The sequence below is a fragment of the Hylobates moloch genome, unplaced genomic scaffold, assembly GCF_009828535.3.
Source record: "Hylobates moloch isolate HMO894 unplaced genomic scaffold, HMol_V3 SCAFFOLD_5, whole genome shotgun sequence".
NCBI lineage: Eukaryota > Metazoa > Chordata > Mammalia > Primates > Hylobatidae > Hylobates > Hylobates moloch.
This window is the reverse complement of record NW_026652280.1, coordinates 88,734,362-88,751,839: the sequence shown is the minus strand read 5'-3', so window position 1 is coordinate 88,751,839 and position 17,478 is coordinate 88,734,362. Positions and strand designations below refer to the sequence as shown.

Here is a 17,478-nt window from a genome sequence, read left to right as displayed (position 1 = left end):
AGGCGCCAGGAGGAAAGCAGATCCCGTCCGCCTGCTCCGGAGCTCACAGCCGAGGGCCGGGGGTGGCCGCACAGACGCCCCTTGATGAGGAAGGTGACTGTGCAGTGCAGGACGCTGAGGGACCCGGGAGGAGGACCCTGGCCCAGCCAGGGCGAGGGGGTTTAAGGACCACCCCCAACCCCGAGGAGAGACTCTCTTAGCTGCATCTGGATGGACATGAGGAATCTAAACAAGCCAAAGGTTTGGAGGAGGAGAGGGAGCAGTAGCTGCAGGCGGTGGTAACAGTCCGTGCAGAGACCCCAGAGTGGGGAGGAGCCGGTGCTCACAGGGAATGTCCAGGTCACAGCAGCTGCTCAAGGCCAAGGGTGGGCCAGGAGGAGCTGAAGAGATGGACAGGGCCCAGACCATGCCCAAATCCAAGCAAAGAGCATGGGCTTCACCCCAGAGATGAGGGGCTGCAGCCCTGCCTCAAAAAACAGAAGGACACAGCATACTCACGGGTGACTCACCCCCACGCGGCTGGAGGCGAAGGAGCCTCCTGAGGCAGGGGCCAGGGCAGCCGTCAGGTGGGTGAAGGCAGGGGTCTTGCCATGGTAGGCACAGGGGCTGCATACAGCTTACTCAGTGACAATCAAGTCCCTGGTGCCAGCCTCTGGAAGTCTGGAAGTGAGCAATGTTTCCCATTAAGGAAAGTGTGTGGCCGGCCATGCCCCCCGACGCTGCAGACTCACTGCCTTTGCAGGGTTGGGGCTTCCAGTCACAGGGTCCCATCCACGTACCAGCCCAGGTGGCCGCAGAAGGTCCCTCACAGTCATGAAACCAAGGGAGGCTTGGGAAACCACATCTGAAGGGCATGGCTTTGATTTAGTGAGAGGGTGGGGCTGGGCCGGGCAAGGCCACTAGGTCTGAGTCAGAACCAGAGGCAGGAAGCTGGTCCCCAGGCACTGCCGCCTCTGCGATGTGGTCCTCTTGGCCACCTGAAAACAGCCTGTAGAGAGGCAGTGGTGTCTTTCGGACTTCCTCGAGAGTCCCTGCAGCTTGGGCATTGATGGCCAGTCACCGGGGCTGCAGGACCCTGAGCTCACACAGGCCCAGCAGGACCAGGCCAGCACTTGGCTCCAGAAACTCCCTCCCTGGAAATTTCTTGGGAGTTATCTCAGCTCTTCAGCCCCTTCCTTAGCTCAGGGAAACAGGTCAGAGCACGCTCAGTCCTGGTGGGAGTGGGGCGCTCTGGGACTTGAGGAAAAGGGTAGACATCCTGTTTGTCCTTTAAACTTAGAATAGGGGTTGGGCACAGTGGCTCATGCTGGTTGTCCTAGTGCTTTGGGAGGCTGAGATGGGAGGATCGCTTGAGCTCAGGAGTTTGAGACCAGTCTGGGCAACATAGTGAGACCCCATCTCTACAAAAAATACAAAAATCAGCTGGATATGGTGGCACATGCCTGTAGTCTCAGCTACCTGGGAGGCTGAGGCAGGAGGATCACTTGAGCCTGGGAGGTGGAGGTTGTAGTGAGCCAAACTCTAGCCACTGCACTCCACCCTGGATGACAGAGTGAGACCCGGCCTCAAAAAAAATCCAAAAACTTGGAATTGATATCTGAGGCTGACAGCTGTAGGGGCGCTTATGCAGGGTAATGAATAGAGCAGAAAATGGAATCTGGGTGGTCCTGGACCCATGTGCCACCACCCCCAAGATAGATCATGCATACTGGAGCCCATCGGTCCATCGATGCCGGCTCTTGTGATTGTATTTGTAGTGCTTCCCAGCCTCCCCCAGTTGTAGGCGGCTGAGTGAAGGCCCCAGCAGTGCAGCCTCTTTTTCCTAGCAGACACGGGAGCCTCCAAGCAGCACCGTGATGGTTTAAGGAGAACATAGAACATGCAGGTGTGAAGGAGGAACATCCTAGACTGGGAGTGGGGAGCCCAGCACTCCTCCCTCTACCCCCACCTCACCATCCCTGCCTCCTGCCCACTGTCCAAGCGTCCTGGCCACACCTCGCACAGGTCAGCACAGGGGAGAGGTAAACAAAGCCTGCCTGCCCTCTAGAGCGAGCTGCCCTGCCTGAGCTGCTGCTGACGAGAAACAGGCCTAGGGATCAGGGTGGCATGGAGGGAGCAATGGCCAGGGAGGCCAGATGAAGACTCGCTCTGCCTGGGGCGTGGGCCCCTCCAGGGGCCGGGGCCAGGTCTGCAGGAATGGCAGGAGCTTCTAGATGGAAAGAATGAAAGAGCCCCCAGGTGGAGGGACTGGCCTGGGCAAAGGTGGAGAGGGGTGGGGGGTGCAAGGCGGGGACACAGGGTGATTGCATGGGTGTGGGTTTGCCGCCACAGCTCGCCATCAAGCCTGGCCCTGCCCAGCTGCAGTTGACTTCATGGTGGGAGGAGGTGGGGGTGTGAATTTCTTCCCTTCCCTCCACCCCACCTCACCCACAGGACTGGGGGCATACCTCATCATTTACACTTGTTTTGGGCTGAACTGTATCCCCCAAGATTTGTGTGTTGGAGCCCTACTCACCAGGACCTCAGAATGTGGCTGCAGTTGGAGCTAGGGTCTTTCAAAGGCAATTAAAGTAAAGCGAGGTCTGCAGAATGGCTCCAGTCCAATCTGACTGGGGTCCTTATAAGAAGAGGCGATGAGGACACAGGCACACACAGAGGGACAAACCTGTGAGGACACAGGGAGAAGACGGCATCTACAAGCCCTGTTGGCTGCCCTGCCTGGGGCCTGATGCCAGGCACTGACAGACGCAGGGGGTACAGAGGCTGGTGGCTGCCCTCAGTGTTGTGGGGAAGAAAAAGAGCAGCTGGAGGTGTCTGTCCCTGGGCCAGGGGGCCCTCTGCTCCCTCCTCTCCTCTACCCAGAGAGAATACCTCCTTTACGTCTCAGCTTGGGGCTTCAAAATAGCCAAGTAGCCAGGAAATAAGCCGAACATCCATCCATGGATGAAAAATAAACAGCACGTGGTCTGTGCACACGATGGAATGCCACTAGGGCGCAAAAGGGGAGGACGCACTGGCACACGCCACACCATGGATGAGCCTCAAAATGCTGCGCAGGCCCCACTGCGGGGAGATGTGTCCACGCCTACCTGTGGGGGCTCCTAACTTTGCCGGAAGCAAAGCCCCAGCTTTGCCCCAGAGGGACTTAGAGGGGCAACGGTTTTCCTCTCCCCACTGCTCGGGTCCCGGGCCCCATAGCCAGAAGGGGCATTCCAGTCTTCTCGCCTCATCTCCCGGCTGTGTGACCCCGGGCAAGTCACTTCACCTCTCTGAGCCTCCCTTTCTCATCTGTAATGTGGGGCTGATCAGGGCTGTCCCCAGAATTTCATGGACCCATGGTCTCCCGGTGACACAGGCAGGTTGGGTCTCTCTCCCACTGCTCTTGGGGACAAGGATGGGGTAAGAGGATTTGGGGGCGGGCAACATAATTAGAGTGAGTTTGGGGCTGGGAGTCAGCATCACATCTGAGTCCCTGGCCAGCCACCTGCGGCCACACCACGGGACCCTGTTCTCTGCCCTCTCTCCACCCCAGCTCTCTCTCCAGGGGAAGAGGCTAGGGGTCGACTCAGTACCAGATAGGGCTGGGGTGCTCTGGGGGACAGGGTCCCAGTGCAGAAGTTCGGGGGATGCTGGTTGGAGCACTTTGGCTGCTGGGCCTGGGGTGTCCAGGCTGGGCTCTGGAAGAGACCAATTAGTCAAATGGCTACAGTTGACCATTTGGAAGCAATTAACAGGGTCGCTATTAGCACAGGGTGCACCCCCCACCTGGCTCCGAATGGCAGGGAGAGGGGCGAGGTTGCCATTATGTGGGTGTCTCTGCCCCACCCCACACACAAGACTTTGTGGCCCAGACCCCTGCCCCTGCCGAGCAGATGTGGAGGATCAGGTTCCCTTCCCTTGGCTGGGCCTGAGGGTCCCAGAGTCCCAGGGTGGGGGTCTGGGGGTGCTTCCTGGGCTGGAAAGATCAACAGGTTTAGATGAGGAGGAAGAACTCAGTAGGCGGGTGGGTAAGGGCCTGGAGGCCCAGCCCGGAAGCTGTGGGAAGTGAACTAGAGGTCCACGCGGGTGGGTGGGCATCCCCAGGGTTCCCCCAACACTACGGTGTTTGTCAGTGGGGCTGGGGCAGCTGGAAAAGGCAGCTTTGGGCTCCAGATAACTCCCTGTGACTGCAGGGTAGACCGCGGATGGAAGGACCCCGCCGAAGGCCGTCGCCAGCGACCAGAGGAGAGAGGAACACTTGGCCCGGAGAGCTTGGCTGCCTCAGAAAAGTCATGCTCACCAGAACAGAAGACAGTGAGCCAGGGCCACCAGGAGGGACCTCAGGCAGGGCACCGGCTGTCCTGGTATAACTGCAAATTGCGCCCTCTTTCACTCTCAAAGGCAGCAGGGTTTGCGTCATAAACTGTGGTCCCCTGTTGCTGGAGCATGCCTTGCGCTGATGGGTGGCCGGAGACTTTGCAGAGGTAATGCCACTCAGTTTCTGGCCCTACCTTTGGGACATCACATACGTGAGAAACCAGTATCTCAGGAGAGACAATACGCAGCCAAGATCTCATGGCAAGGAAGTGGCCGAGCCATTCATTCATTCATTCATTCATTCATTCATTCATTTTAGGCGTATGCACTGAGTGGCTAGTGTGTCAGGCGCTCCCTGGGAGCTGGAAACCTCTTGCCCATCCCCTGGGCTTCCCTCCTATAGAGGGATCACCCTGGGACCCCTGCTTCAGGGCAGTAGCCCCTGCCCTCATCTTGGGTTCTTGGGCACAGGGCAACCTGGCAGTGGGCAGGGCTGGAGACCAGAGCCCGGGAGTCCCCCTGGGAACTGCTGGGGGCCCCAGGTGTGGAGCAGGAGGGGCATGTACACCCAGATTGCGTTGGTCAGATTTTTCTGGCTCCTCCCAGTCCTCCAGAGGGGGTCCTGCCAAGGAGGCAGCCCGGGCCTCGACAGGAAAGGGTATTGGAAGTCCCCTGGCCCCCGCAAGCTGCTCTTGCTCTCTCTCTCTCTTAAATATTATTGTGTCCTCTCTCCTCTCTCTGTCAGACTGTGCCCCCTGACTGCACCTCTCTCTGAATTTCTTGTGCACACTCCCCTCCCACTACGTCTCCTCTCTTCTTGGCCAGGTGTCAGGAGGTAGCAGAGCTAAGGCATTTAGAGCATGGACCTCCTTCCTGTGCCTCTTCCATGCCTCTTAGGGAGCCCAGGTGACCACACATCCCAGCCCAGACCTGCACAGGGCTGCACTGGACAAGCTCTCCTCTTGCTGCTGTCCTTTGGGGCTTTCCTGGCACCATCCTCTGACCCCTGTAACACAGTCTTCATCACCAGGAGTCTGAGGCTCCAGCAGTTCAGTGGCTGGCCTCTGGCGTGTTCAAGGACTGTCACAAGCTGGCCCTGGGGCAGCGGCTAGGAGACCCTGACTAAGACTGAGGTGCTCGGGATGGCTTGGGGGTGCCCTCCTTCAGGAGGGCCACCTGGACCCCGTGCATGCTGGAGTGGGCTCATGAAGGACATGCTGCCCTGTGTGTATGGGGCCATGGGAGCTGGACATGTCCCAGGGTGTGTGCTCACTGCCACAGCTCATGGTGCCCTGCACACTTGCCTGACCCCAAACCCTGATGCAGATGGCGGGCTGGGGAATGTCAGCCCACCCAACTCACCCCAGAGCTCCTGGTCAACTTGGAGCCAAAGCTGTGGCCTAGACCCCTGGACCCTACAGCACGCCCTCCTCTGGGGCCAGGTTGAGAGAGGCAAATCCCCTGTGCTGGCCCCTGCTTCCTGCTGGCCCCAAGACCCTGGGGGACAGAGGACCAGGAAGCAAGAGAAATGGGTGGGGATGTGGCTTTTCCTGATGCTTTCTGAAGCCCCTCTTCACGGGGCCCCCTGAGATACACCTTGACCCCCACACAGTCCAGGGGACCACCTGGGCATCTGCACTGCTTCAGACCCTCCAGGCCAGGACCCCCCACACCCCTTCCCAGCTTCTACCGGGTTCCTCTTGTCATCACCGACCCGCTGTGGCTGCCAGACGCCCTGTGCTTTTCTCTGGGTGTTCTCCGCGGCTCTGTCTTCTTTTTATCTCCCCTGCCTCCTCTCTTTTTGCCATCTCTATCATTCACATTTTCCATGTCTTTCCCGTCCTTTCCTCCTCCGTTTCTCTCTGTCTCTATCTGCATCTCTTTCTCTCTAGGGCTCTCTGTCTGCGCCCACTTCTCCAGCTCTCGCGTCCCTCCTCCCGCCGCCCCAGGCCCCTCTCTGGACCGCCACTGGGACGGGATCCTCCGAGGCCTGCCCGACGAGCGCTAACCCCACCACGCGGGGTGCCCAGTCGGGGTGCGCAAAAGGAGAGAGCATCTCCAGACCCGGCCAGCCCCGCGCCTTGCAAGGCTGAGGACAGCGCCGCTGCTCCTGCAGGAAGCGCCGGGCGCAGACACAAACCCGGGGCTCCCCACGCGTGCCCGCGCCCCGGAGCCTCCCTGCCGCCGCCCTCCGCGGTCCCCTCCATTATGCGCCGCCTTTAATGGGCGTTTGTCAGCTCGACTTCCCCGCAAGTTGTTTTCACGGACATCAGTCATCGGCGGCGGCCCCATTGTGCAGGGGGATTGATGGGGAGCGGGAGGGGGTGACAGGGCCTGGGGCGGCCGCCTCAAGGCCTCGGTCTATAATTTTCGGAGGCATAATTGGTCTGGGGGAGGGGGCGGGGGAGGGGCGGAGAGGGGACCTTTCAGAGCCGGGAGGGTGTTCGGGGGCGTGGGGCGCGCTGCGGAGCGGAGCCGCGGCCCGACGGCGGTGCGCTGGGGGCGAGTGTATGCAGGCGGCGCCCGGCCCGAACCCCGATCCCCGCGGGGCTCCCCACCCGCCGGCCTCCCGCCCCTCCCGCGCCTCCGCCTGGGGACCACGTCGGCCTTTTGTTGGCGAACCGTCCTTTCTTTCAGCGCTTTGCGCAGCAACGGAAATTTCATTGCTCCTGGGTGGAAATTAAAGGGACTCGCGTTCGCTCTCTCCCTCTCCCTCTCCCACTCTCCCTCTCTTTCTCTCTCTCGCCCACCCTTCCCCCTTCTTCCCCCACCTTTCCCGCGAAGCCGGAGTCAGCTTCTCCAGGCGCGGGAGCCCGCTCGGAGCACCTCGCAGCTGCCCGGCTGCCGCCCCTTCCATGGGCGCCGCGCTCGCCTGCAGCCGCCGCCGCCGCGGGGCGGGCGCGATGCCACGATGGGCCTAATCTGGCTGCTGCTGCTCAGCCTGCTGGAGCCCGGCTGGCCCGCAGCGGGCCCTGGGGCGCGGTTGCGGCGTGATGCGGGCGGCCGTGGCGGCGTCTACGAGCACCTTGGAGGGGCGCCCCGGCGCCGCAAGCTCTACTGCGCCACGAAGTACCACCTCCAGCTGCACCCGAGCGGCCGCGTCAACGGCAGCCTGGAGAACAGCGCCTACAGTGAGTGCTCGACGCTGCGGGGGCCCCCCGGGGAAGCGGCGCCGGGAGGGGTCGAGCCCGGGAGAAGGCGCGCTGCGGGGTCCCCGGGGAAGCGTCGCCGGGAGGGGTCGGGCCCGGGAGAAGGCACGGTGCGCCCGGGGTGTCCGGGAAAAGACCGTCTGCCTCCCGCTGCCAGAAGGCGACTGCCAGGGTGCCCTCCTCGCCCTACACGTCCGGGAGAAGAGCGCGCGCTGGGGTCCGAGCAGAACTCGGGGGGATGGGCGTTCACGTCCGAAGAGGGCGCCGGCGGCTGTCAGAGTCCGTCCCCGGTCCGGCCTGCTGGTCTGAGGGGACGCGAGCTAGGCGACCCCGGGGCTCCAGGCTCTGCTGCTTTGGGCAGCTCTGACAAGTTTAAGCCCTTTGAATGTGTCGGAGAAAAGGAGCCGGACAAGGCATTTATCATCCTCTTTATTATTTTGACGACTTCTCCTTCTCCTGCCGACCCCTGGACGCCCCGCCGTCCCCTCCGCCCTCCCCGCTCGCGGCTGCCCAGGTGGCCACCCCCGCCACTGCCTCTGCGCGGAGGACTCTTGCCCTACGGAGCTCAGTTCCCTGGCCGCGGCCGCCACCGACAGTTATTCCCCGCGCTGGAATCTGCATCCCCCCCCCCCCCCCGCCTCCGTGCTGGCCGCACAGCTACAGGAGGGTGGAGGCCCTCGCCGTCGGGACGCGCGGATCAGGAGCGCGGAACGGTGTCTGCCCGGGCCTGGGGGTGCAGACACACACACTCCGGCCCCCGCACGCAGGACCCGCGGCCCGGGCTGCGCTCACCGTGGGAGTCCGCCGGGCTGCACAGTTGGGCTCCTCTGGTCACAGGGACCTGAGGCCCGCGCCGAGCCCTTTGAGGAGCAGGATAGCGGAGCTCAGGGCCCAAGAGGACCGCGTGGGGAGCGCGGGAGGGCAGTCAAGACCACAGCGGTCCTCGGGTGCGCCGCGCGGCGCTCGGCTCCGGCCCGGGGCGCAGGAAGCGGTGCGGCGGCCTGAAGGTGGCGGCGGCCTCAGCAAACCGCGGCTTCCTCCAGGAAAGCCGCAGCCCTGCGAGGGAGTCCTGGGGACATGCGCGTCCGGAGCCGCACGGTGGGCACCAGCTGTCGCCAGGGGGTCCGAGTGCGCGGAACTCGTCTCACAAAGACACCCCGGTTCTCTCCAAAGCCAGGCTCCCCCTCGGAGTCGCACAGCATCCAAACTTCTTGGTGTTGGCTGCTCAGGGGGAGGGGAGGCCGCGCACCCGCAGCCGCCCCTGTCCTGCGTCGAGACTCGGGCTTCGCTGGTCCCCGGGCAGGCACCGCTGAGGCCGCCCAGCCTGCGCACTGGGAAGGCGGGAGGCTCGCAGCCTGCACCGCAGCACCCCTGGGCTGGAGCAAAAGCCCGGTGGTGACCGCGGCTGTGCTCGGACCGCGTGCCAGGAGCGCGCTCCTGAGAGGCATGCCTTGGAGAGGGTGCAGGCAGTCGCCCCAATCCCCTCGCAGCCTCTATTGGGAGACAGTGACCCCAACCCGTCCTTTGATGCAGTCCCCCGCCCCCAGCCCCCACCACAGCACTCGTGTATCCAGAAGGAAAGGCGGGAGGGGAGATTTAAACTTTCTTATCCCTGGGGAGTGGGTGAGACCCGTCCAGCTTCCCTCTGCGGGCTCCAGGATCTAAACTGGTTTCCTGCCCTCCCAGGTCCCGCGGGGGGTACAATGATCTCCCGCCAGGTCTATTGCCAGCAGGATTTGGGTGGCAGGCACCCTGGCTGTGTTGCTGCCATGGGTTATATTATCAGCCTCGTTCATCAGGGCCCAGCTTTCCCGCTGGCAGGCACAGGCATTGAGGACAGTGCAGTCCCCGAGCTCAGACTCCCGTGGCTTCCGCTAGGGCTTGATTTCCCGCTCAAGCACATGTGCAGGGGCCTGACAGTCACCCAGCCATAGTGGTCCCCACTTGCTTGTCTGTCGGATGATGATGGCAGCTGGCAAGGTGTTGTGAGGCTCGAATGGAAACCAGGGTGCAGGCAGCGTCAGCAGGTGGGAATGTTAATTTCATTGTTACCCTCGCAAGTCTGAATGAAGAGAAGCCTTCCCTGATGTCCCCTTCTCTACCTCCTGTCCGGTGACTTCCCCCTCCCTGAACTTCCACTCACTCCCCGACCTGTGGGGTGTGTGCTGCCCTCCCCAGTCCTCAGCCCGGGGTGTGGCTTTGGGCAGGGCCAGCTGGGCCTCAGCCGCCCCCTCCGTGGGGGCGGCGGGAATGAGGCACTTATCATTTCTTCTAGGTATTCTGGAGATAACGGCAGTGGAGGTGGGCATTGTGGCCATCAGGGGTCTCTTCTCTGGGCGGTACCTGGCCATGAACAAGAGGGGACGACTCTATGCTTCGGTGAGTCCAGGCTGTCACGTGGGTGGGCGGTCTGGCCTGCACATCAAGCCAGGGGACAGGGGATGTGGGCAGTAGAACGCTTTGCCCAGGGTACATGGGACCCAAGCTGGGACCAGACCCTGGCCCAGGGCTCCACGCCCAGTGATCTTTGGCTGAGTCTGTTAGAGGCTGCTCTGAGAGTGACCTGGAGCCTGGCCCTGGGGGACCTGGGATCCGGAGAATGCCAGGTTAGCAAAGGTTTCCCCCATCCTCGTCATCACTACCACCCTCCCTTGAGACTAGCTGAGAGCAGGGAAGTGATTGTCCTCCAAATTTCCACCAAGATAAATGGACCCAAGACAACCTGGGTGTGTTCCTTGGGGCAGCCAGAGCTCTCCTGGGAGCATGGAGAGGAGGGCGCTGGCCCAGCTCCGCCGGCTCTCTCCAAGGGTGGAAAGGCGAGAGCTGAAGCCTAGGAGGGGAAGGGAGATGGCGCCCATGTCCCGGGCACACAGGAGCCTTGGAGCCCGGGCTTGGGACCCAGTCTATCTACTGCCTGGGCCTCCACGTAACCAAAAAGTGTCTCCTTACTCTGTGGGTATGGCAGCTCCCCTCTTCATAAGGGGTAGGGGTGGGGAATACACAGAGTAAAATACATGTCACAGGGAAATTTGCTACCTCCAACTAGTCATTACATGCAATTTGGCTGATACTTCCTTGGGCAATGAGAGGTTTTCCATCCACAAGTAGCCTGGCCGACGCGGCCCACGGACAATCTCCCTGCAGTGAGCTCTCTGCTCAGTCCTGCTCACAGAGGACACATCCCGCAGCTCCCTCTCACAGAAGCTGATGATTTCATCACAGATTTTTAGCCGTTAGGAAGGTCCAGAAAGCTGAGATGCACCCCTTCATTTTCTCTGGTCCAGAGGCTACTCCCTCCTTCCTCCCATCCATTCACCCATCCACCCATTCACCCATCCACTCATCCACCCATCCACCCATCCATCCACCTATCCATCCATCCATCCACCCATCCACCCATCCACCCATTCACCCATCCACTCATCCATCCATCCATCCATCCACCACTCATCCATCCATCCATCCATCCATCCATCCATCCATCCATCCATCCACCCACCCACCTATCTACCCATCCACTCACTCATTCACCCATCCACCCATCCACCCATCCACCCACCCACTCACCCATCCATCTATCCACCTGTCCATCTGACATTCAGTCCATTCATCAGTCAGTGTCCTGGAAGCTGTGTCTGGGAGCAGGGGCCCTCATGGTGCCAGCTTCTGCCATAGGGGACCCAGGATTTGAAGAGACAGAATAAAGCATGACATGAGGGGGTCCCAGTGGTTCAGAGCCCATCTGGGGCTTCCATGCCTGAGAGCTCACAGCCTGGCTTTGAGAAGGGTGGACAGAGGCTCCTAACCCCACCAGAGATGCTTAGCTGAGCAGTCTGGCTGGAGGGTGTGGAACTTTCCAGAGTGCCCAGTGGAGAAGTTCCCACTGCCCTGCAGACAACCTAGGAGGCATAGTAGCCTGGATGCCAACCCTATCACCTGCCACCTGCCACCTGATACCACAGTCCTGCATGTGGCCAGCTTGCCCAGGAGTGCTGTCCCACCACGGGGCTCCCTGGACTTTGCCAGCAGCATGCTTGCCCTCAGGCCAGCTCATCCCACTGTGGGCCAATGAGCACTGCACCCCGACACTCCTGGGTCTGGCCCTGACATCCCTTCTGAGGTATAGACCACCGTTTCCCAACATCCTGCTGACTCAGACACTCCAACTGAACTCAGCAGCTCCCCAACTCCCCATCTTAATCATCACCCCACCAGCCACTCACTCTCACCCAGAATGGGCTGGGAGTCACGGTAGACCCCTCCTGCTGTTCAGTCTGTCCCTAGTCCTCAGACCACGCCCCTGCATCTCTTCAGCCCACGCACCTCACCTCCCTCTGCCTCATCCCCGAGAGCACACCTTATAAGGCAGGCTCATCACTTCCCACCTGGATCACCACTCCAGGCTCTCCCACCTCCAGCCCATCTGTTTGTCAAGCCATCCATCCTCTACCCTCCCTTCCTTCCTTCCTTCCGTCCTTCCCCTTCCTTCATTCTCTTCACCCATCTGTCCATACACCTCTCCTTCCTTCCTTCTTTCCTTTCTCTCATCCTTCTTTTCATCCATCCTTCCATCCATTCGTCTGTCCATCTGCCCATTCACATGTCCATCCATCCATGCTCCCTCCTTCCTTCCATCCTTTCACCCATCCACCCATCCATCCATCCACCCATCCACTCATCCATCCATCCACCCATCCATCCATCCATCCACCCATCCACCCATCCATCCATCTACCCATCCACCCATCCATCCATCCACCCATGCATCCATCCACCCATCCACCCATCCACCCATCCATCCATCCAGCCATCCACCCACCCGACATTCAGTCCTTTGTTCACCAGTCAGTGTCCTGGGCACTTACCATGTGTTGCACTCTGCTACTGCATGTTAAGGGGGCTTCCTAAAAAAGCAAATCAGCCCAGTTCATGGCTTCTGAGGACTCCCATGATGTGCAGGCATCCCCCAGGTACCTTAGCTCCACCCACAGAGCAGCAGCCCAGGTGCCATCTGCTCCCAGGGGGGCCATCATCCGAAGGTTAAGCCTTCTCCAGCTTCCAGAAGCCCCTTCAACTCTCCAAGCCATCTGTGCTGCTCAGACCACAACTTCACTGCCTGGAATGCCCTCCTCCAGAAAATGCCCATGAGAAAGTGCCCACCCCGCCCTTACGGCCCTCTTCAGAAGTCACCTCCTCAACAAAGTGGCTTTGGAGTCGGCTTCCTCCCTGCCACTCATAGGGTGGAAGCGGCCCTGGGGGAGGGGCCTGTGGAACCAGGTCTGGTGGGACAGCAGTGTCAGGACATACATTGGAAAGTGTTGTCACAGCGAGTCCCAACTGCGGTAGCTCTGGAGTCTATGGCCCTGGCCCCTGAGCCAACACCTTCTGCCCTGGTCATCTTGGCCGCCCCAGGTGCCCTACCATGTGTCAGCAAGTGATCTACACTGCCCCCAATCTCCCACCTCGGGAGAGCCTGAGCCCCCTGCCACCTGAGGCTCACAGGCATGTGTCCTTCAGTGACCCACCCTCCCAAGTGACCCCCCAAAGAGAAAGCCTATTTCCTAGCCTCTCTGGCCCTGAGAGGATGCACCTGCTGCAGGATCGAGGGACCTGGGGGAAGCTTGGGTCCTACCCTGAGCTTCTCACAGTCTGCCATGGGGGCCAGACACTAACATGGTGTACCCAGTGTGTGGGGTGCGGAAGTCGGCCCTGAGCCCACTCGCTCATTCCCAGATAGCTGCTGAGCCCCAGGCTATGTGGGGGTCAGGCACAGAGCAGACACTGTTCTATCCCCCTGTAATGTAAGGCCTGGCACCACCTCTGGGCCTCAGTTTCCCCATCTATAAACATGGAGACTGATCTTGGATAGTAACATCCATACTGTGGCCCAGGGGGCACTGGGCCTCCAAGAGGGCTGGAGAGCAGGGGGGTCTGGGGTTATGGGGCGAGGCAGCCCCTACCACCAGGTCAAGCCTTCCACCCTTCCCTGCTCTGGGCTTTCATGTCACTGAAAAAGAGGATGGGGTGCTTGAAGCATTCTGTTCCCTGAGGTCCTGCGAGGTCAGATGCTGCTCGGTCCAGTCTGGGAGCCCCTGGAGGCCATTTCCACTCTCCCTCTCTCCCACGGGACACCACACCCCAGATGGGGACAGACTCCGAGGGCCTCCGACTCCTCCCTGCGGCCAGTCCCCAGGAGGAAAGAGAGATCCTGCTGTCTGCCTTGCACCTGCTGCTTCCACCTCCCACCACCCTTTCTGGTTTGGAGGGAGTAGCTCCTGTCAGTCATCCCCTGAGGGAGGTGGCCCTGGGCATTACCACTTGCCTGTATCTGGGACTGAAGCCTAGTGGGTCTGCATAAGGCATAACCACCCCTTCCCTACCCCACAGACCAAGAAGACCCCATGAGGCAGCCCTTGAGGGAACCTCCCATGGCCAGGCCTTGGGGATGTTGTTGTAAGCTCCTTCAGTTCAGAGCTTCACTGTGCCTTTGAGAGGGCAGGGTCCCTTCTGCCCTTCCCCCACTGCACCCCGGGCCTGACAAGGGTCCCATTAATCTCTGATGACAAAGAGGTGTCCTCTCCGTCCTGCTTGTGGTGGGACACCCCAGCTTCTGCTCTCATCCTAAGAACAGCAGTATCTGTGGCACTGATTGAGCATGTGCCTCATGCCAGGCCCCAGCCCCTGGTCTGTGTTGTAACTTCTTCAACCTGCAAGGCGGGATCCTCCAGCTTAAGAGAGTGCTGCTCAGGGGTCAATGATCCCAGCTGAGGCCCCTGAGCGCAGCATTTAATGGAGAGTCTGGGCTCATCAAACCTGGCCGTGTCCCCTTCCCTTCCTGCTTTTTGTGTTCTTTCTTCTTTTTTCTTTTCTGCAATTTCTTTTTTATTTGAGTCAGAGTTTTGCTCTTGTCACCCAGACTGGAGTGCAGCGGTACAATCTCTGCTCACTGCAACCTCTGCTTCCCGGGTTCAAGTGATTCTCCTGCCTAAGCCTCCCGAGTAGCTGGGATTACGGGCGCACGCCACCACACCCGTCTAATTTTTTGTACTCTTAGTAGAGACGGGGTTTTGCCATGTTGCCCAGGCTGGTCTCGAACTCCTGACCTCGGGTGATTCACCCGCCTCGGCCTCCCAAACTGCTGGGATTACAGGCATGAGCCACCATACCCAGCCTCTGCAATTTCTTTAAAAGAGATCTGGGTGCTGTCATCTTCCTTTGTCCAAATGCCCAGTCCTTGCTGACCTCCACACTGCCAGCAGACCTCCAGGGCACCTGGATTGGCCGGCCTGGTCTCTGCTCCACAGACAGCCCTACACATCCCTTTGCTGGGTCAGTGCCCTCAGACGGGGACAGAGGCTGGTGGAACCCAGAGAGCAGGAGCTGGGGGTTGTTTGGCACAGCTTTGAGCGAAGGTGACCTTTGGGCAGAAGGCCAAGTTCACCAGGCACACAGGGGAGGAAGGGCATGCTGGGCAGAGGGCAGGGCCTAGGCAAAGGTGTGGCGGGCTGGGAGTGTGCCAGGGTTTGGCACTGGACCGAACAGTCTCAGAGGAGGGGAGGGAGGCATCAGGCAACCCTGGGCCCTGATGCTGGCGCAGTCTCCCTGGGGCACTGACCGTGACATCTCATCCCCGCAGGAGCACTACAGCGCCGAGTGCGAGTTTGTGGAGCGGATCCACGAGCTGGGCTATAACACATATGCCTCCCGGCTGTACCGGACGGCGTCTAGTACGCCTGGGGCCCGGCGGCAGCCCAGCGCCGAGAGACTGTGGTACGTGTCTGTGAACGGCAAGGGCCGGCCCCGCAGGGGCTTCAAGACCCGCCGCACACAGAAGTCCTCCCTGTTCCTGCCCCGCGTGCTGGACCACAGGGACCACGAGATGGTGCGGCAGCTGCAGGGTGGGCTGCCCAGACCCCCTGGTAAGGGGGTCCAGCCCCGACGGCGGCGGCAGAAGCAGAGCACGGATAGCCTGGAGCCCTCCTACGTTCAGGCCCCGAGACTGGGCTCCCAGCTGGAGGCCAGTACGCACTAGCTGGGCCTGGTGGCCACCGCCAGGGCTCCTGGCGACGTGTTGGCATGGCAGCCTCTCGACTCTGACTCTCCTCCTTAAGCACTTGCCCCTGCGTCCTGCGTCTGGGTTCTCAGCTATTTCCAGAGCCAGCTCAAATCAGGGTCCAGTGGGAACTGAAGAGGGAACAAGTCGGAGGTCGGAGGGGGCTGCCTGCAATGCAGGGCATTTGTGGGTCTGTGTGGCAAGAAGCCCACAGGGAAGGGCCTGAGTGCCAGCCCTGGCAGACCGAGGAGCCTCCCAGGAGCAGTGGGGCAGCGTGGGGCTTTGTGTCATCAAAACATTAAAGTATTTTATTCTACTCTGTCGTTTGGTAGATCGTGATGCAGGCTGAGGAGCGCTTGCCGCCTTTACTGGAACGGGCTTGCTTTGAGCACAGCAGAATCTGCGCTGGCATTAGCCTGCATCAGCTGCTGCTTTAAGAGGAAGACAGTATTCCCAGAAATCAGGTTAAAGGTGCATTTCAGTCCCCTGTTTTTAGAAAGTTATGATTTTTTTGGACGGATGGAAACAAGCTAAGGCATGTTTGTGCATGTGTGTGCATCGTGTGTGTGTGCGTGGAGGGGAGTGTGTATTTCTGAAAGCGTGAGTGCACATGTGGGTATGTGTGTTCTTATGTTAGTGTGTGCCTGTGTGTAGACCTGTATGTGTGTGTGTGTTTCTGGGTGTGTCTGAATGTGTGATGTGTGTGTGTGTGTCTGTGCGTGTATGTGTGTGTGTGGAGAGAGAGAGAGGTTACTTTCTTTGAAAACTCTAAAAACCTCCTCCCTCTGGAAGCTGTGTGCTTCTCCAGGGACCCTTTAGAGCAACTGTGTCAGGTCAGGCAGCACAGAAACTTCCTTTATCCTTACAACCTCCTCTTGGGGCCCGTGCATCCCGTCTTTACCTAAGAAGGTGAGGCTCAGAGAAGCAATTACTCAGTGGCCGGGCCCTGCCTTGGACTAGGTGCCTCCTTACACCTGTTCCACAACAATGGCACGGGTGGGATCACCTGGGCCAGTCCAGGTGAGAGCCAGCATGGGCAGTGTACTAACCTCTCCTGGCACTTGGCAGGATGGGCAGGGTCCAGGTGAGGAGTCTGTCCTGAGCCTGGGACTGCGAGGACCATCGCTCTCTGTTCCCATGCCCTCCCAGGGGTCACAGAGCCCAGGGTCAGAGAACTTAGGGTCAGAGAGGCCAGAGTCAGAGCTGAGACTCAGAGAGCCCAGGGTCAGAGTGTCCAGGGCCAGAGAGCTTATGGTCACAGAGCCCAGACTCAGAGAGCCCAGAATCGGAGCCCTCGATTGGTCAGTGCAGACTCGCCAAACCCACAGGGAGGCTGGGCTCCTCACTGGCACATGCGCAACACAAGTGAAAATCTTGGTGCCTCCTTCAGCCCCCAGCACATGTCAGATTTCCCGGAATGGCTCCCCTGCAGGTGCGAACATTCCTGGCAGTCAACAGGGGCAGCGCGCAAGCTGAGCTCTGCTGTGGGTTTTGTTGTTTGTCCAGAGTGAGATGGGGCAGGGGCTGCCATCGCTCCCTCCCTGCAGATGGTGACCCTGAGGCCTGGCAAGGGGAACTTTCCCAGGGCCGTGTCGACGCAGGGGAAGCAGCGGCAATCAGTGCTACAGGTTCAACAGATGGTCCCTGACGAAGGCGTAGGAAACATTGGGGGCTCTTGTTTAACATGTAAAACAGCTTTGACAAGAGAATGTGGATTTTTTGCAGCTGACAGCTGTGCCGAGGTCACCTTCTTCCCCACACCAGAGTCCAAGGGACTTCATTTTGTGTGCGTGTTTGGGAGGTCATGGGCTGAATTATGTCTCCTCCTCAGAGTTCATCTGTTGAAGTCCTAATCCCTAGTAACTCAGCCTGTAACCTTATTTGGAGTAGGGTCATTACAGATGCAATGGGTGAAGATGAGGTCACATAGGAGTAGAATGACCCCTGAATCCATTGTGACCAGGGTCCTCCTTAAGGGAC

General features: G+C 60.1%; 1 protein-coding gene across 1 annotated transcript; it reads left to right on the top strand.

Annotated features, from left to right (window-relative positions):
- The first annotated feature begins 6,724 nt into the window (after positions 1-6,724).
- FGF3 (fibroblast growth factor 3) lies at positions 6,725-15,814 on the top strand. Its single transcript, XM_032151877.2, has 3 exons — positions 6,725-7,427; positions 9,721-9,824; positions 15,082-15,814. Exons 1-3 carry the CDS (start codon positions 7,208-7,210, stop codon positions 15,475-15,477), a joined length of 720 nt encoding a protein of 239 aa, XP_032007768.1. The 5' UTR covers positions 6,725-7,207; the 3' UTR covers positions 15,478-15,814.
- Positions 15,815-17,478: the final 1,664 nt, after the last annotated feature.